Source organism: Urocampus carinirostris, chromosome 1 (genome assembly GCF_059441175.1).
Source record: "Urocampus carinirostris isolate Australia breed hairy pipefish chromosome 1, RoL_Ucar_1.0, whole genome shotgun sequence".
NCBI classification, from domain to species: Eukaryota; Metazoa; Chordata; class Actinopteri; order Syngnathiformes; family Syngnathidae; genus Urocampus; species Urocampus carinirostris.
Window position 1 is genome coordinate 42016129 of NC_142349.1, and position 20710 is coordinate 42036838.

A 20710-nucleotide genomic window follows, 5' to 3' on the forward strand; every position below is an offset into this window, starting at 1 on the left:
TGCATTTACCAGCTGGCTGATATAGGAAGCTGTCACTGACTAACTTGATGTGTATTATGCAGGTTTTTTTTGATCAGGCATAAAAGAAAACCAAACAAAAGGAAAAAACAAGAAAAGGGAAAATAAAAACATTGCTGTATGAGAGAATACCCGTCATGCATTGTTCGAAAGTATTGTCCTTAGTTTTCCATCCATTTTGCCCATTTGTCCATGAATTGGCTTGCCTGTATTCTCATTCTGATTGTCGTCCTCTCTATTACTAATATTTCCTCCACAGTGCAGATCTACTGCTCCACGTTAGGGAGCTGTTCTCTGTACCATAATCTTGATATTGCTTTTTGCTAGCTGTCAGAAGAGTATTTACCAGATACTCATCTTTTTTCTGTGTAATTTTTTTCTGTTAGATTCCCCAAATGAGCACCTTGAAAGTTTTGGGTATCCCATTTACCACAATTGTCTTTAAATCAAACCATAATTTGTCCCAGCACTCCTGTATTCTTTGAGAAAGTCAAAATATATGCATGTGGTCAACGTCTAGAACAATTGCAGTCACAGTATTACTTATGTTTATTGTTGATGTTGACTATGTTTTGTGTATCGTTAACTTAGCAATATATATAGGCTCCAGGAAAGGGGATTACTTTTTGTGTGGCCCCTTCTCAAGGTTTTTATTTTTCTCATGCTGAGGTTTTTGAGTTTTTCCTTGCCCGCATGCAGGTTTGAGAACAGAGGATGTTGTAATTATGGCCCTTGCAGTCCTTTGAGACTTTTTGCAATTAAGGCCTAAACAAATAAATGGGACCTGATGATGCATTTTACAGCATTATGCTATCATGCTTACTAGGATCATGATGACATTATCTGCTCATAGCTATATTGGGATAACTGTTCAATTGTAACACCAGTTGTATCATAAAGATACTGCTGTATCATCCACACTCTTGACACCACCTGTGTCAAGATACTCATAATTCCAGTAGCCATGAACACACACCACTATACCATCTCAAGGGACCAATCCAGTAACGCTTTTGTTACTATATTTGTGACCCAATCACGGCTGTGATAGCACAGATATCATGCTAAGAGCAGATAACACACTGGCAATGGCGTGCACGCACGTCTCACACATCAGTGTGTCTTTACAAAGGAGAGCGAGAAAGAAGGGGGATAGAGAAAGACAGAGGGAGAGAGAGGGAGAACAAGGGAGAGAAAGAGAACGAGAGGGAGCGTGAGAGAGAGGGGGGGAGAAAGAGAGAGAGAGACAGAGAGAGAGAGAGACAGAGAGAGAGAGGGAGAGAAAGAGAGAGAGAGACGAAGAAAGAGAGAGACAGAGAGACAGAGAGAGAGGGGAAGAGAATTAGTATTCCGCGCACAAGACGGGAAGCTGAGAGCGAGCATCCAGCAAGGAAAGAGGACGACGAAGAGGAGGAGGAGTAGGATGCTCAGGGATATTTGAGCGAACAGGAAGGGCTGTCATCATTTGCTCCATTTCTTTCTGTACTCTTCAGCTCATCCACGCGCGTGTCAGAGTAAGCAAAAAGAAATCGAAAGAGGTGGAAGGGAGGGGAAGACGAAATGGAAAGGCTTGCTATTTTCTCGGTTTCCTTCCTGCATTTTTACCTGATGTGACGGCAGCAACCAACGAGATTTGTTCACATTCCACGGTAGGCAGGCGCGCACCATCACATGCATACATCCCGTGACGTGCACGCGCCCAAGAGCACTTTGCATGCTGTGCGTATATGTCGCTTTATTATGTTTTTATACGTGATGTCCGTGTTTTACTCTTTAGGGAAAATGTCCAGTGTTAGCAAAATACGATCTATTCAGACGCGCACTCAAGCACCGTCTTGGCGTTCCCGTTGGGCCACGCCCCTTTACCTTGACCACCGAAAGTGATTTGCAAATTGCAGGCGGTGCGCGTTCACGTGCAGTAGGCAGCTCAAAACACGGTTTCTCTTTCAGCAGCCCATGGAAACCTGTGTGTAGCATGGACCTTCAATGTGTTTACACAGAGATACATGACCTGGAACAGCTATTGATTAGGATCCCGTCAACATACAGTACAACAAGGTGCAAAGACCGTCTGCGGTCCGTTGTGATGTAAGTCGTGACCTCTAAATTTCAAATTGTGAATTTGGCCTTGTGAACAAATAAAACGCCAGAGGGAGGAAACCAGACAGAAGCAATCAAAAGTAAAAACATCCCAGATGGACAGACTGATTGATTCACCCCCTTGTCCGACATATATTAGAACTGCAACTAATGACTATTTTAATAATCCACTAGTCATAGACTATTTAAACAAGGAGAGTATTTAGTTCATTGGGTTCCTTGAATTTAGCATGATGTTGATTTAATTGTGTGGCAAATGATACTTAAACACAAGAAAAATACATATTTTATTGAACATACTCCAGCTTCATACAAAAAGTAAATAAAACAGAATGAAACAAATTAGGGCTCTGTGCTCGGTCAGTAGTAAATCCATAAATATACCTGTGTCCTTTTTTAGGGACAGGCAAAAAACTAATAAACAAATTCAAAAATGTTTATCCCTGTAAACCAGTGCATTAGATTATTTTCTGTCCATCCCATGCTCAGTGCAAATGAAAACAATTCTCCATGCTCACACTTTGGTAAAGGGACCATCACCCCCCCCCCCCCCCCCCCCCTAGCATAGTAAAGGTGCAACTGCAATTTGTTATTAAAAAATCCCACAAAACAAAACATGGTACCCAATGCTACATACGCCCCCTTAATGGAGGCTCGCACACTACTAGGGCGCATGCCCCACTATTTGAGAATAACCAATAAGTGACACATTGGCAACAGTAGAACAGTAAATAAATCAAATATGCTGCAAGTATGTTTTGTGGTCAACAACAAAGTCTTTAGAATAAGTACTTAACGATTCTTGACAGTTTGAAATCAAATGATTTCAACAACAGACGTTTGTTCTTCCGACTGCATGTATTCAATATAAAATACGTTTGTCAGGCACAGTATGGAAAAATGTATAATATGATTCCTGCTTGAGTTTTTTCTTGCCTCAAACTATCCCTCTAACTATGACAAGCAATTTTATGATATCATAATTCACAGCCTTCCACCCTCTTACTTCACCTTTCAAAATAATTCTTGTGTTTGTGGGTCCGCATCAGAATTTGTATGAGATTTTGACTGTCTGTTTTTAATCAAGCCATTTCCAAATTCTGATGATGTGATGATGATCCGTCCGTCCGTCCGTCCGTCCGTCCGTCCTTCCATCCATCCATCCATCCATCCATCCATCCATCCATCCATCCATCCATTATCTGCACCGCTTATCCCTAGTAGGGTCGCAAGGTGCTGGAGCCCATCCTAGCCATCTCCGGGCAGGAGACACCCGGAACTGGTTGCCAGCCAGTCTCAGGGCACACAGAGACAGACAACTCATTCACCCATACACACCTAGGGAAAATTTAGACCGGCCAATTAACCCGACATGCATATTTTTGGAATGTGCTAGGAAACCAGAGTGCACAGGAAGAACATGCAAACCCGCACAGGAAGGCTGGTAGCTGGACTCGTACCTATGCCCTCGGAATTGTGCAGCAGACGCGCTAACCACTCAGCGGCCTTGCTGCTGTTAGCAATTAGAATTGCCAATTTGGATTTCATCCAACAATCCCCTCAATCTTGAGATGTATTCCTCTTTATAAATATTCATCTGAATGCCCAAGTGAGTGAATAATTTGTATTTTCCCTCAGGCCCTTATCCAATTATTGCTGAATTTAAACAATGTGTAAGAAGAAGAACAAAAATAAATGGCTTCGTTGCTTTTGAAATAAGCCCTTATCAATCATCCTCCCCTCAAAGTTCGAGTTAGTGAATCTCATCCTACTCATCTTCTTTGCTGCTATCCATACACATTTTGTAATCCAGTCATCTGCAAATCCAGTCGAGGTGTGGGAAGCATATGATAGACACAATCACATCACTGTGTAAATAATCCAAGTGAAATGTTTTCTTTAACAGGAATTTTTCTGAATGCATTAGTTGCAAATCTCAGAGTGGAGGACTTCCATCTTTATCATCTTCTTTTACCTGTTTGCTATATCTAAATATAGCTGAGGTGTATTATTTACATCGGATTAAGATAATTGACATACCCACCGCTTTGGCTCTAATCCTTTGCGTGGGTTGGGATTTGTTAGTGGGAATCCCTGAGCCAGGGAAACCCATCATTCTTGTCATCCATGTTTTCATCCTTTCCAAGATAAGTAATCCAGATGAGATTGCATAATCCCGCCACTTTGATAGTATTCCATCGTAATGTATGATTTGATTGTTTTTTCTCTTTGTTTTAACCAGATTTTATATTCATAATCAGTACATTGCCTTCATTTTCTCCCTTGTTATTTGTATTTTATTTTATTTTCAGTCATTCCCTAATCCAGGTCAGGGAAAATGAAAATTTTACTTTTGTGGGTTAAGGTGAAAATCACTCAGATACCTCCTGATTTTTTGGAGGGAGGTTCATGTTGTTATTTCTAATGACCAGTTGCAAGCAGACAATTTTTTAATTAAACATTTTTAGGAATAACATTTATTGAAATATACATTTACATCTACTGTATATTCCTAAAATTAACTAAACCTTTATCCGTCGTTAGGAGTTTTCCTTAGGGATGATGCACCGTGCAATTTGCGGTCTGTTGAGGTTCAAGCATCTTTCCTAAACTTCTCTGTGGGAATTCAAGTCCGCTGCTTAAAATGATGCTACATAAACAGCTCTTGTTCTTAAAGACTTCCTGAGCAGACCAAGTAATGGCAGGATGGAGTCATTAAAATGAAAGTCGGAGCTCGTTCATGATTAATTGCAGGACGTCAGCTGAACTTTTAGTTTGACTGTCATCCTTCCCAAAAAATGTTTTAGCCCTGATGAGAAGCTAAGACCTTGTGGAGTGGCACGGTTGTGACTAGAAATCCCGCTGAGAGTATCAATCCAGAGCTGCGCGCCAGTCAATGGAGCGTCTTTGGGAGGTTTTGTGTTGCTGCCTCTACACAAAATTCTCACTTATCCCGCAGTCACGGAAATGCTCGACTTCTGAAACATACTGTGGCAGGGTTGGTTAGCCCTTTTATTGGGAACGGTAAGACTTCTAACAGCCAATCAGCAGCTAAAAGAAGAATTCAGGAAAACAATCACCCCTGCCAAACTGAGATAAATTATACCACTTTGGATTTACTAAGAAGGCATTGGAGACACCCCTGAAAGCAGACCACACGGAAGCAGATGTTCATCAGTTTCGCTGGTATTTATTAGGGTTGCTTTTGTACGGAACCTAGCTAAAGACACTCGCAGAGGCTTAAAGTACAACTGTAAATTTTCACGAAATTCGATTCAGGCAGTACTGACACCCTTTAAGTTGCATACACACACACACACACACACACACACACACACACACACACACACACACACACACACAAATAAAGATTTAAAAAGTTTAGATCAGCGGATCATTTGAGATTTTTTAATCTTGAAAAGTATCAATATTTAAAATGATTTAACTTATTTCGATTGATAAGATTATCAAAAGTCATGCAGTAAGTTTGTATTTACATGAAATGCCTGATTTGTTCAATTTTAAAAAAGTATTGTACTTGTCTACCTTTGTTGACTTTTAAGGAAATATATTTATTTGCGTCAGCAATTTCTACATTTATATAGCGCTTTCTTGGACACTGGCAATGGAGTCAAAGTGTGTGGGGTGTCTTGCCTAAGAACATAACAGCACATGACCAGGGAGGAGCTGGAATTGAACAGGCGACCCTCTGGTTACTGATCGACCTGCTGGTATGCTGTACGTTTAAAGAAGAATGAAACCTTGACGGGTTTTTTTGAAAAATACTCGAGGTCAAAACCTATGTAATTCTTCTATGTACACAGACGGACTGCAGTGAGCATTGGTAGATTGTATAATCTACTGTATATCTTGGCATGACTATGGAGGTATATTGTGAAATAATACATTTGTTAGTTTGGAAAATACAGGATTTTTTTACTGTGATCAAAAATGAGTTAATTAATCGGTATAAAATCACTGTTTCGATGTGTGACACTATATGATTTAGAAATGTTTTTGAAGACTTAAAAACATTTGCAATAAAACATTCATATTAAAATGGCAAACATAGTGTCGAGTGTAACTTAATCAGCATTTTTTTAAAAAAAATTTCAACTAATATTACTTTAAAATATCCTGTATCAAATTAAACCTTACTTATCAGAATATTGGCCATTTTAATGACTGAATTGCTGATAGCCAATGAAAATGTGCTATTGAGATCGAATTACAATGTGGACCGTGCTGCATTGGATGTAATCATGTAAACAAGGTATTTACCCGCCCAGCCTTCTACCCCGCCAACCCAGTTCAGGTTGTCATTTGAGGCAGCGTCTTCTCTGCCAAACAGATATTGCTCATTGTGAGATGTCCTTGTTTAAAAGTCACTCAGACAGATTTACTGGAGCGGTGCTCCATGTTAGCAATATTGGATCTTTTGTTGTTTGGCCAATTTTGGATTCTGAAGCACAGTGTCACATCCAGATAAATAGAGTTAAGTGCTTCTTCTCCAAAATGACAGACTACCGTGACTTGACAGACTGAGACCATTTTAATTCCTCTGCTTCTGACTGGCTGATGGATTGAGTCAGGGATTGATTGACTGAAGAATTGAGGAGCACTCTGTCTGCCAGCTGCCACTCAAAAAGACATAAATTGCCTCAATGACATCAAGTGACCGATCGATTGATAATTCCGATTCGGTTTAACGCACTCAAAGAACTAGCTTCTCAAGCTGACCTCCAACTACTTTTTGATTGTGATGAATTGGCTACCACTGAACCATCGGACACCATATTAGGTTTATTTTTAAAATATTGGAATCAAGCATTTACCGTGCCTTGCCACACAGTACCGCCAGTACAACCTTACTATTTGATTGGCACAAAGCTTTGCGTTATTTGTTTTAATGGTGCGAAAATGGAGTATGTTAGTTTTTAGTGACTAGAATGGGAGAGGCCCAGCTTTGAGTTTTATGTCCCAAGTCCCAACAGATTTTACCAGCCCTATTGTTTGGTCCCACTTTTTGTGGATCCAATAAATGCTTGCATGAATGTCAACTGTAGTTTGTATCTTGTTGTGATTTTTTTACAACAAAGCAACTAAATGGTAATTTTTTCAATGTTTTTCACATTAAATATTTTGTTTTTTTCTGGAGCAGACCAGAACTATGTTCTGTATTCGTGTCGAAAAAAATCATGGTGAATGATTGCTGGCCGCAGTCTTCAGACTCAACACAATTGTAGCTCTCGTGGTAACAGATTTCACAAGTTAAAAAACAATCATCTCTGGTTTGAAGTGAATTGATAGATCCTCGGAACTTTCAAAAAGGTTGGATCATAGGGAATACAAGAAGGTTTACATGTTACTATCCGTTAAGTTTAAGGGCTTTTCCAAAACCTTTGCAGGGTTAGGATAGAGTAGTATTCAATGGAAGTAAGCATACACAGTGCAAGTGCAAGTGGGAGCTATAAGGCAAAAAAAAAAAATCTATCATGCCTTTATGTGAAACTAAACTATTGTACATAGTAAAAACATGCTTTAATTATTTGCGACATTCTGAATAAAAGTCATCTTTATTAACAGTGAGAGGGTTTCTATTGTAGAATGTGCGTGTGAACTGCAAAAGGAGCACAAATAACTGTGCTCGAGCGTCACTTAACCCAGAAGGTGTTCCTGCTTTGACAAAGTTACAGTTTTTGGCTCTCGCTTGCAAAATGATAAAACAACTTTCTCCAAGAACTAACATGCTTCTTAACACATTTACCCCCCTCAGTTTTAGACATGGATTCATTTCTTCATTTGTGTTCTTTCAGGTGATGCCATATTTCTTGGAGAGTCCTTCTAGAAGGTTTGTGCTCATTGGCTGATCCCTTACAGCCGGGAGGACTAAAAAGCAAACGGCTTGTTTTGCTCTTTAGCAACGCGACAACATGTTAAAGGTTACTCAAACACACTCTAGGAATTAACACTGGATTGCACACAACATGACTACCACTTATCTTGCTTCATTTAATGTGAGTCATTGCTTGTAGTTACACAGAATATCCTTATAAAGTGTATAAAATAGTCTGACTATTTAATTGCAGTAGCATTTCTCTTAAGTCGTGATCTTAATAGCTTTCTCATAAAGTCTGAAGATCATGATCCAAGGGATGCAGCATTCCAATAGAACTTCAGTTGAAACTAGTTTTGAAGTCGATCGTCCAAATAAAAACATACAATTTTGAATTTCAAGGGAACTATTGTTGATTTGTTTCCCCAGTTGAAGTGAGTTGGTGGGGTCGGTCAGTCTTTCATGGGCCCGTCATTCCCGTCCATGTGATCCGGCCCGACATTCTCGGGCCAAGCATCTTCTCTTGGGCGACGGGCTGTGGTTCTGCGCTGTGATTGGCCGAGTGCGGGCGAGAGTGCGATGCAGATTGGAGGATGTCGGGCGACTGGGATGAAGACCTGTGCAAGAAGGCACTGATGCTTGTGGAGGAGCTTTGTTTCAACTCGCCCAGCGGGCACAGCCAAAGTGAACTCTGTCAGGAGTTCAGCTACCTACTCCGGGGACGCAACAGACAGCTGGATGCAGGTTAGCAATTTCGACTCAAGCATACCATAAAAATACACATATCTGTGAAAATTATCACTTTCACCAGGAAACAGCAGTAAGATATTGAAAGTTTTTGCCCGTTAAAAAAATGGCACTATACAAAAACTACTCGGAGGAGAGTAAAAAAAGGGCCCGAACCCAAACCCGAACCCAGCCCCAATTTCGGTTTATTATTGCTTGATGTAATCATTAATAAGGGAAGCAATTGGCAGAGGTTGATAGGTATAAGATTGAAAGGCTTATGATGATACATAAGCACTTACTGTACACTCAAAATTGAGGTTACGGTAACATTGAATGAACATACATACAAAAAAGTTTTTCTGCGCAATGTTTCATTGTTTTTTTTTCGTAGTTTGCAAGCACGATATTGACGAGCTGTTGCTTGTGGTAAGCAGTAAGTATTCTTGAACGGTCTCTAGTGGTAGACTCTGGGACTGCTCTTGAACTGGATTTTCCTAGGTACAGCGAGTAGGATTTTCGTTATAAAAACTCATATACCGAAATTCTCAGGTTTAGAGGTGCTCGCATAAAGATGTACTGCTGTATTATGTGTCTGTTATCCCAACAAATCAGACAAAGATTCAACAATTGCAGTCTAGTTGGGTCAGGACATTAATGCAATGACTAACATTGAGTATGTTTGCCATAGAACCTATGCTTGTTATGATCAAGTTAAGAAGATTCATAAAAATGCGGACGCATGAAATATTCATGAATACATCTCATTTGTTTTATGAGCCCCAAAAGAGTCTCAATGGCGTAGCGCTTTGATGGACTTGCCATCCGGAGTCTATGCGTTCATGCAAATTAGTGCTGCCAGATTAGCTCGGGTTGGTCCAGAGAGTTCCACAGAAAACATCCCGTCGCAACCCGGGGCGATTTTGTTGGTAGTCCGTGAGGGCCCTTGAGGAACAGGAATGGCAGATAAGAGCTGGTGAGAATAAAAAACTTTGTAAGCGCAACGACCAGCTTCAACGCCCGCACGCTTCCACAGAACTGCGTGATTGACAGGAAGTGTCGAACAAGAGGCAAAGCCCACACTTGACTCACCACCGTGCTGCCATCACACAAAGCATACCAACTCAACAGTATGCCAAGTGACACGTTGGCTGAAAACCTTTGATGCAATGGTGATATTTTTTCTCACAAAATCAATTTTGGTGGGGATGAGTATCATCTAAGATGCTTAGTTGAGAAAAACTACACATCTCTGAGGCAAAGAACCACTTGTATTTGCATTGGTTGTATTCAAAGACCCCACATGCAGTTTGAACTCTCTCTTTGCCATCCAAATATTTGTTTACTTTCTAGTTGAAGTCCATATGTTTGACATGGATGTAGTTCTTTACAATTAAGTTGATCAAATAACACTTCACTTGATAAATAGTAATTGTCACACTGTATTGCGAGTATGACAACAAACTTACTAAATTGTCACAAACTATGTAAAGTAGAACAAATATGAATCGTTGGTTGCTCTAGGAGAGTGTGCTGGAATTTTTACACACAGGAGATTGGAGGAAAATACTGCTTTGACAGTGCTTTGAGTGTGGAATTGTTGAATTGAATCGCTGAATAGGTATTAGTCTTACCTGTCAACCTGCATGTTTTTGCCGTACAAAGTATGTTTATTATGCATTTTAAGACGTGTACGACGTACAAGAAAATCTGTACGGAAAAACGCAAATTTGCCAATTATGGGTACCATCCGGTATACACCAACTATGACGAAACGGCAAATCAATTTTGTCCAGACCTACAAATACCTGGGTGTGCAGCTGGACAACAAACTGGACTGGACTGCCAACACAGAAGCTCTATGTAGGAAAGGGCAAAGCCGACTTTACTTCCTCAGAAGGCTGGCCTCCTTCAACATCTGCAAAAAGCTCCTGAAAATATTCTACGAGACAGTAGTGGCAAGCGCCCTCTTCTATGCGGCAGCGTGTTGGGGAGGCAGCGTCAAGAAGAAGGATGCCTCTCGTCTCAATAAACTGGCTAGGAAAGCGAGCTCTGTTGTGGGCAAAGAGCTGGACAGCCTAACAACAGTAGCTGAGAGACGAGCACTGAAAAAGCTGAGGTCAATCATGGACAATCCATCGCATCCACTACACAGCATTATCTCCAGACAGAAGACCAGTTTCAGCGACAGACTGCTGTCACTGTCTTGTACTACGGACAGACTGAAGAGATCTTTTCTTCCTCATGCCATGAGGCTCTTTAACTCCAACCGGCAGAGTAAAGGCCCACATTAAACCACACCACCTACATTGGATATTACCGAATCTTACTGCAATATGTATTCTGTGTAGCACTATTTAGTTACTCTATATAACACGCTACAGTGGGCATTTGCACGTCACATTGGGTATTTGTATATTGTATTCTTTTGGCTTTATTATTGTATTGTTCTCAGCGAAGGGATGCTGCTGGAAATGTGAATTTCCCTTTGGGGATGAATAAAGTATCTATCTATCTATCTATCTATATCTATCAATCAAGTCAAACGAGTTTGCCGTGGTAGCCTCTATCTTGGTATCGTTTTTTTTCGTTGCAAACGAAGCGAGCGGTTTGATGCTACTGTGCGCATGGATCTGCCACCTTGGATTTCATGTGGTGGTTATGTAGTGAAAGGAAGTCCGTCTCTTTTTAGAGAACTGGCTTTTTCGGCTCAACTCATTAAAGAGAGCCGGCTCTCAAACCGCTCACTTGCTTTGATGCATTATATTACGAATCATTATTGTTGTATAAAGAAGTTAAGAAAAAAAAGGAAGTATGGAAGGAGAAATTAAAAAATTGTTTGTGGTTATCCCTTTAATCGGTATATTACCAACAATAAATCAATGCAGAAAATGAATTAATAATTTGAATAAGAAAATGTACTATTCTACTTTATTATATTTGCATGTATTTTTTCCTTCCACAGTGAACGTCCAAGCTACTTCATATTTGAACTTTTTTTATAATAAACCTCATTCATGTCGAGCAACTCAGTATCTCACAACAAAATGTTACTTAACAATATATATGATATAACGAAACACATGTACAAACATGTTAAACTACATAAATAAACACGTTTGAAAAAAATATGGTGTAAGATTATTTTGTATTTTGTAAGGGAAAACATTTACAACATTTTGTAAGGGCATGGAGCCGTTGGAGGTTGACAGGTATGCTTAGTTAAGCTGTCAATAATTTTGTCTTTGCTGGTTTCGGTCTTGGAAAGTTTTAGATTTGTATTTGCCTTTTAGTTTTCCATTCAGTCTTTGACGGCTATTTTTGTCCTCATAATTTTATAATATAATAAAATAAAAACCTACCTACCTACTTACTTTTCTATCTATCTATCTATCTATCTATCTATCTATCTATCTATCTATCTATCTATCTATCTATCTATCTATCTATCTATCTATCTATCTATCTATCTATCTATCTATCTATCTATCTATCTATCTATCTATCTATCTATCTATCTATCTATCTATCTATCTATCTGTCATCATTTCTTCCTCTCAAGGCACAACGTATGGTACATCTTGAGCCTTTTTCAAGACCTGCTTTGCTTTGCTCTTTCTCCGGCTATTTTTCCCTGTCCAATCGATACATGAACATTTCTCATGGCCCTCTCTGGCTTCAGCCCTAAATCACCGCCAGCTTGTTTTCTCCCACATCTCCTTCACATGTGCTCATTTTCATCGACTTCCACAGGACAAATGTAATGCAGGAACAGTCACGCTGGGCATCAGCAGTCTCTCCCCGTCTATTATTTTCCCCAGGGGCCAGCTTAATTTTTTTGTCCCTCTGGTCAGGCTAAACGAGGAAAGTGCAATATGAAAAAGCTCCTCCGGACCCCACCTCACCACGTCTTTGCAGTCATATTGCTGAGAACAAGTGCTGATTAATGACATACACAGACTGATGAATAATTCACTGGAGGCGGGCAGAGGGCATCATGGGAAAACTGCCAGTAAGCAGCCAGCGTTTTCCTAACGCTTTTCAAAAATCAGCCGTTGAGTGATTGAAAGACTTGGCCCGAGAGAAGATGACCTTGAGAAGGGACCACTTTCTTATTTGTTTGATGAACTGAGTCCAAATGGAAAGCTTGCTTTCAGATTTGTTTGATTTCTTTTTTCAAAGGGTACTGCTGTCGTATACTGAAGGAATTAAAGACCATTACAAATACAAGCAATTAAAAACAAATGTTGCGACCAGGGGCGATTTTTGCTTCAGAGCTTGGGGGTGCTAGGCACCCAAAGTGTAGCAGTAGCGTTGTTCACAATATTAGAAAATAATTTAAAAATAATTATAATTTTTTATCCAGCATTTTCATCATATTCAAGCTTATCCTGACCTGTAATAAAAGAGATTTTTAAAAATGCTATAACTTTGAGCTTGAGCAGGCCCCAAACTGGGCTGGTTACGCCAATGACTCTTGGCATTTACTAGTAATCCCCAAAAATAGAAAACATGACAATTCTAGAGAAGCTGTTGTAAACACTTTGAATGGAGCCAGTTGTTGATTGACTGGGGGGGGGGTGATACTGGGAATTTTGGCATCAATACGATCCAAGTAGATACAGGGCAGTATCGATCGGTGCTGATCTGATCTCAATATTTTTTTATTAGAAATGTAACAATTATTGATAAATTTGCCGCCTTGCGTTAGTTTATAAATAATATGAACACAGCACAGAGCCATTTTAAGACTGTAGTGCTTACTGATTCCTCTTTTTGTGATGGCTTTTGTTTTAAATTGATATTTCATTAGAATATTTTTAATGTTTCTTGTTTTTTTACAATTATTTGGGTTTGTGAATATGTATTTTGTCATTGTTGATTTGTGTTAACCCCTGATTATTGTTTCGTGGTGGCCGTAGTGGGAAGAGTCTTGTATAATGTTGATGGCAATGTTCTTCGGATGTGATAGGATTAGTGTCAAAACTAAACATAGAATAGAATAGAATAGAATATACCTTTATTGTCATTGTTACAAAATGGGTTAACATATTGTGACAACGAAATTGGGCATGACACTCCAGTTTTATACATTCACAGTGAGGTATGAGCCAAGAAGATAAAGGAACAGAGAAGATAAGGTTATAAAACAAGGGGGATAAGGCTATAGTTATAATTTACATGGTATTTACACAAGAAATGTCGGCATGTGGGATGTTACATACAGTGTTGTAAACATATATACTTTTCAAAGTAATCAGAGTCTATTTGCAGCCCGCAAGCAATGTATATTAAAGTTTTCTCATCTCAATCCAACTGAAGTGTGCTTGGTCCTCCAAGTCATGCAAGGAAGAGGCAATTCATGATGACGCTGCACATCATTGATATACATTTCTACTCTCGCTCACCAAGAAAAGGTGTGACAAGGTTGTTGTGTTTTAAGAGGAGAAGAACAACTCAATTTGTCACACGAGCCAGTGCCGACTCGTTGTTTACAAGAGAGCACATCAGCAGGAGCTTCACTTTGAAACAAAGTGAAGGGTAGACTTGTGTGACGGTCGTTAACACTTGTGTGCCAAAGAGCAAAACGAATGCTTGTCTTGATCCAATATGACTGTTTCTGTTTTAAATTTGGGTATCATTTGTTTTTTTAGTTCGTCTACCTGCCTGATTATTTTGCTTGCTTGCTTGTTTTTCAAGCACTTGGTCAGTGCATCTGTGTATTAAATTAGTTGATTTTTTAGTCAGTTTATTGGACTTATTTCTTCATACCCTGGAGAGTGGTTTCCAATCGTTGCAATATCCCAGCACTAAAATAATACAATCTTCTAAACCACCGATATCAAAGTCAAGTCCCGCGGGACACATCCGACCCCCGATAAGGTCACCTTCTGCCCCTGAGATGATCTTAAATCATTATTGTATCATACACCAGGAATCTTTGTGTATTTATTTTCCATGCACTTTTACAATGTTTTGTGAATTTGATCAGCTGTATATTTCGATTGCTCAATCACTGCAAAAGTACGGTAATACTGTATATCATGAAACTTCATGTATTAATGCATATGAAATAATACTGTTTGCATTTCCAATTTCATCCACCAGTATTTCTGTCCAAATTGGAATTTTTAGGTGTGCATCATGGCCGGGAAAATAGAGTACCAGTAGTTTGTTGTTTTATTATTCAGTTGAAGTTCAGTTGTTCAATTGGGTTAGCATTTGTACTACATAAACTTCAAGTACTCAGTTACCTAGTTAGTAGTTTATCTGTGGTCAGGGTTCTTTTTAATCCACCTGCCATTCAGTCTTTCAACTTTGGGATCAAACTTGTCTAACATGTGTGGTCTGTGGGTGTTGTGTTCGCAGAGATCTCTGTCAGCCTGCTCTCAGTGATAGTTACCTTCTGTGGCATTGTGCTGCTGTCAGTGTCACTCTTTGTGTCATGGAAGCTGTGCTGGCTGCCGTGGCGAGACAAGGATGGCGGTGGCCTGAGCCTGACTTCGGGACTGCTTCCGGGGAGCGCCGGGATTGGCGGTGCCCCCGGTTCTTCTTTCCTGCCGCCGTTGTTGCAGCGCAAAGAGGGCCAATCGTCATCTTCGCTCTACCCCTCCCTCGGCCAGCAGGGGCAACACCACCCACACTTTTCTGACTTGGTGGGTCTGGAGAGGGGCGATGGCTGTGGCAATCTGGTGGGCGGCCCACAAGAGACCCAGGAACACGCCTACCTGGATATGGACTCATACCCTAATAATGCTGGTGAGACCTGCGTTTGCCTTATTCATTTTTGTTATTTAAGAGCTTCACTAATAAGGCTTCAACATTCATTCAAGAAGCATTTAACCTAGGTGAATAGTTGTATATTTCCTGAAATTGTGTTCTTTAAAAATACACATAAATGTTATTATGATTATTTACAACTAAGAACTAAGGGTTTTTTTTCCCCTTAGGAATATTTTGTTGTTGTTCATTAGTTAAAAAACGAATTTAAAAATAAACACAATTTCTCTTCCTTAGAAAATCATCCTAAACGATATCGTTTTTTTAGTAATCTCCTATTTGAAAAATATATTAAGTTTCATCCTTTTTTGAGTCAATTACAACTCGTTTTTTTCAAAATGTTATCGTAAATAATTGTACTGCTAATGGAGATCTGTTTTATAGGTTCTATTTTGTTTCTTTTCACCATTTAGATGGAGCAAAAAACACTCAAAACAAATAAAACAAAAGGAGAAAAAAAAGTGAGCTGTTCGTATGCTTCGCTCACGAGGGGCCTGTGAATATACAGTACAGTGCTACGTAAAATGTGCTATTAATAGTCCTTTCTGCACAGTCGTCTTTTTTGTGGGGGTAGGGAGCCACACAAGAGCTTAGCCTGGTCCCCCTAATCAAATATGAGCATTTAGGACATTTTCGTATCACCAGGGCATCTTTGCCTGTTTGTAACCTTGTGTAAAATGCCATTGGTGCTAGGTTCTTGAGTTGTCTTTTTTATGTGATTGGTGTTTGTGACAGTGATTATTAAATGTCATCAAGGACTACATTTTCAGTTATAAAATATCCAATATTTTACAAACCACAACAGGTAACATCTCAAACATCTTGAAGATTTTATACATTCCTTTCCTGTTCTCCTTGCAGACTCAAAAGTCATTGAATTCCTCTCTCTTAATTTTGATATCTGTAACTCTAAATTTGAAAAACTAAAACTTTAAACTTTATTCATTTTTACATTTTTGAGGCTGAGATCTACTAATTGTTACAAATTGGTGCAAAGGGCTACCAATTTCATGTCCATTTCTAAGATAATCTTATCACGTTTTTACTATACTGTTACCATGGTATTACCAGGTTGATTATTGGAAGTAGGGTAAACCAACTCAGTCAACTACTAAAAATATATTTTTTTAAATTACACTGACCCAGCACTTAAAAGTTATTTTTAGAACCGGTCTATGGGCTACTCAAGGGTTTGGAACTGGACACACCTGAGCTGAATCACTCCACACCTGTCCCCAATTATACTAAGCCTTTATATTAACGGTTTCGCTGTCAAGCTTGTCAAGGAACTAGGTGGACTTTTGTGTCTGCGGACAGCCGTTGAGTTAGCCTTGCTGGGTTGCAAGGTTGTGGTCGTTGAGAAGAGGGACACCTTTTCCCATGAACAACATGCTTCATCCATGGCCTTTCACCATTGAAGACCTCAGAGCTGTTGGGGCCAAAAAGTTCTAGGGCAAGTTCTGTGCCCACTCAATTGATCAGTATCCGTCAGCTCCAGCCGATATTGCAAAAAAATTGAGTAATGTTGGGAGTCAGACAGACACAGATTAATTCTGTCTTGAAAAAAAAAAAAGATATATCTAATTCAATTCTGAAGGAAAAAAAACAATGAATATTGTTGCTTTTTACTTGGTTCAGGTACACTGAAGCTGAGCCAGACATCTCCAGATGTACCCAACTCGGAAGGGGGCGCGCATCCCCTCAAAGACTTGCCCAATGCTGTCTCGCAGCAGCAGGTCACTGCCCGGTCAGTTTGTCTCCTCTCACACAGAAACATCAATTAAATCAGTCATGACATTGACTATAATACATTATGACATGACATCGTAAAGATAATTACTCAGTCAGCATCCACAACAAATTGGGCAATCAAAACATTAGGATTTCTAGATTAGGATATAAAGTTCTTCTCGGAGAAAAAAATCTGAAAACCTTTTTTTATTCATTTTAATGATCTAATTCACAACCTAACTTTAAATAGACAGAGTACACCTATACCCATATTTAATTTTGCCAATTGAAACTTGAAGAGTAATGAGAAACAAGTCTTTTGAGAGAAGCGACATTCCTTGATATTCCGTTATTTGTGCTTGGGGGGTGCGCTTACATTCAGGCCCAAGCCAATGACTCACCAGCTGTCCAGTCCAGATTTCCACGGTGAGGAAAAGGAACAGGTGACCAGCATCGGCCAGATCAAACCCGAGCTGTATCGGCCCAAAGGTGACCAGGGTGACGGCAAGCAGGGCGAAGCGTGCGGAAAGATCAGCTTCCTGCTCCGCTACGCCTTCAAGTGAGCATGCACAAGCACGTCGAGTTGGTGGGAAGGTGCTGAGTCAGTGTCTGTGCTGAGCCTTTTTGACTGCATGCTCGCTGGCCACTGCCTTCAGAATAGCCTGAAATTCTCCCAAAATGTCTCCGACGTCACCCAGAGTTTATTATGTGGAGAAAAAACAAATACACGCACACACACAGAAACGCACAAACCCACAAAGACACATGCACACACAAACAAGTTGGCATTTAAAAACTAACAAATAACCTACAGCAGGCAGCTATAAATTATGTACTGTATGTCCTAGTGCAGGGGTTGGGAAACTTTTTGACTTAAAGACCAATAAAGCAAAATATTTAGAATTTTTTTGGGGGGGGAGAGCCACATCATATACTTAGAGAAGAAATTCAACAAAACCACCAAACGCACTCCCCAGACCAAGATAATTCAGCATATTTTATTTCACTGTGTGACCTTTGATGATTCAATACAATCAAATGATGTTATATTAATGCTACAGCCTGTCCGAATAATCAAATATGCACCCTAAAATTGGTTTCCCTCTAAGAGTTACTCGAGATCAGTGAGGCTAATTTTGACTGTCATTTTTGTTGTAAATAATAGTTTCAAAACAAGGTATGCGCAGAGTTCTTTCGTAATAATGTCACAAAGTACTGCAAAGTGAAGGAAACGGATGTGTTGACCTTCAGCACAGAGGGCGCTGGGCAAGAGAGAAAGGAGGTTGCTCTATCCGGGTAGAGATCTGCCAACCTCTACCACTCACCCAATCATATTGCTATGGGTGCTTGGCTGGCGCTTTTGGGTGTTTAGTTTGTTTCGTGGGCTTTCACCATAAAGTGTCTCAACAGTGGACTTGTTTAATGAGCCTTTTTTTTAATAGAGGATTCCGTAGTGATGTACAGCCAAAACGGCGTCGGTTGTTGTAACACTGTGACTGTAAACTTTAGCTGGGACTCTGCCCTATATAGCCTTAAACCAACTAGGTACTTATTGTGTCACTTTGGGTATGCATATACTTCACTCGGAATGACACAGGAAAGACTATTAATGATCTTTTTTTATTTCTCACCCAGATGTACTCATTAAACGATCCATACTTTCCTCACGAGTCATACATTACCGACACCTGTCTTGATTCCTGGATTGGGAACTTGCTATCCTTTGTTCTAATCTTGAAAAGATTGCTAAAAGTGCTTTTATTAGAAAAATAGGTAAAATGTTTGAGAAGGAAAATTAGCTCCTGCTTCCAGCACATCTCTGCCCACGTACGGGAGGTGGCGAGGGGGAGTTTGGCAAGGCCATGGAAAACGATTTTTAAAAGCATTGGAGAAATTCTGATTCACACGTGCTTTATGAACACAGTAGAAATAGGGAACCACTGACCTTGACACTAGACGCAGTGATTCGGTGAAGCGAAAACACTTTAAGGACATCAGTTCCACCCACATATAGCTTCCTGTGAGCAAGCAGAATTTGAGGTTTCTGTGGCAGGCTTTCTACTTCCAGTGCTTGGGTCACCCGCCTACATTTGCTTTATAGACTCGGTAATGGCTTTTGTACCTCTAGATACCTTGCGGACGGAACTCCGGACACCTTTTTAGAGGCTGCTCGATTGCTGTATGACTGTTTTTTGAGGTTTTTGGCGTCGATCTTACCCCTATAAGTCTGCAATTTGTCTGTGAATCTGTTCATAACTTTTAATTTGACCAGATTCTGTTCATTACCTTCATGAAACAAATTCATAAATTCTGGTCTGAATGACGACAGTATTAAATCCCTGCTAGTTGGGGATGATCAGTTTTGTTGGTTTCATCAAGCCGGTCATCGTCTGGAGACGTTTGTGACTGATTCAGGGCCAGAAGTGGTTAGGAATCAAACCTGCCAAGGCTAAACGTTTTACGCACATTATCTTTTAAAAAGGGACAATTCTAAAATGGCTTTTTAAAAGAAAAACAAATAAAACCTTATTTTATTAGTGTGCCTTAACCAGGTTTCACTAATAATGTGATCACCACAAAGTGGGCAGGAGGTGGCGTCATAGTCACTGACAGTCTATTGGCTATTCCCCTGTCGCCCATGTATCAGCTTTTAATGGGCCTGCCGATTGAATCTTTGTTCTTGGAAGAAACACGAAGAAAATTGACTCTGTTGTCGTCGTACTGCCCGGCAGCGTTATCACACACTCTCAACATGCTAACACTGACAAATGCACGCATGCACACTGCACACCTACAGTTTCACATTTTGCTTTGGCTCCAGTAATGAGCCTCAAGAGTGCGGCACTTCATAAAATAAATCGTCTTGCGCCCGAACCAATTAAATGGGCCACATGAATGCTTTTCATCAGGCGAGCATACCATCGCAAAGCTAATTCCCGACATGCATGTTTTCTTTTTTGCGTGTGTTGTTGCACTTTCATGTGTATCAGCATTTATAATTCATGTGCCGCCTTTTACCTTTCTGACCATCTGCAGTTTATGGTGCCATTGCAATGCTTCAGCGTGGCGTCGCAACCGCCACTGCCAGCTAACGGCTTCACTTATCCTGCAGAGCAAAAAATAAATAAATACACAAATCAGGAAGGCAAGCTAGTTTTAATAAAAACAATCACTTTCTCATTGGCACTACATCAAACTGAGAGGACTTCCATGTACTGTAACTCAGAGTTCTGCTTTGAAAGGCATCCTTTTACTAAAAGCCGTTTCTCGCAGAAGTGTTCTTGAAAGCGAGAATTTTTTTTAAGAAACTAAACGTTGTTCATTGTATTTTCTAAACAATGGTAAAAGCTAGGGTTTAAGCTTTATATATAAGTCCTATGCCTATACAGTAGTTAAAGAACGAAATTTTTTGCAGGCCTTCAAAAATGAGTTGGAAAATTGGCTGGAACCGAGCCTTCCCATTTGAGTGAAACAACTGGTATTGAATGAGTTAAAGAAAAAATAATAATCCAGGATTTT

General features: G+C 39.9%; 1 protein-coding gene across 6 annotated transcripts in view; it reads left to right on the forward strand.

Moving 5' to 3' along the window:
* The first annotated feature begins 1218 nt into the window (after positions 1-1218).
* syt3 (synaptotagmin III) overlaps positions 1219-20710 on the forward strand; it is a 39380-nt gene continuing 19888 nt past the window's right edge. The window contains exons 1-7 of one of the 6 annotated variants that reach the window (XM_088339819.1): positions 1219-1667; positions 1969-2106; positions 7935-8060; positions 8384-8698; positions 15050-15439; positions 17099-17207; positions 17574-17750. In XM_088339819.1, the coding sequence (XP_088195945.1) occupies positions 8548-8698; positions 15050-15439; positions 17099-17207; positions 17574-17750 (827 nt within the window). In that variant the 5' untranslated portion in view covers positions 1219-1667; positions 1969-2106; positions 7935-8060; positions 8384-8547. The remainder of the gene's footprint in view (positions 1668-1968; positions 2107-7934; positions 8061-8383; positions 8699-15049; positions 15440-17098; positions 17208-17573; positions 17751-20710) is intronic. The other 5 variants (XM_088339855.1, XM_088339828.1, XM_088339810.1 and 2 more) reach the window with 5 other exon arrangements.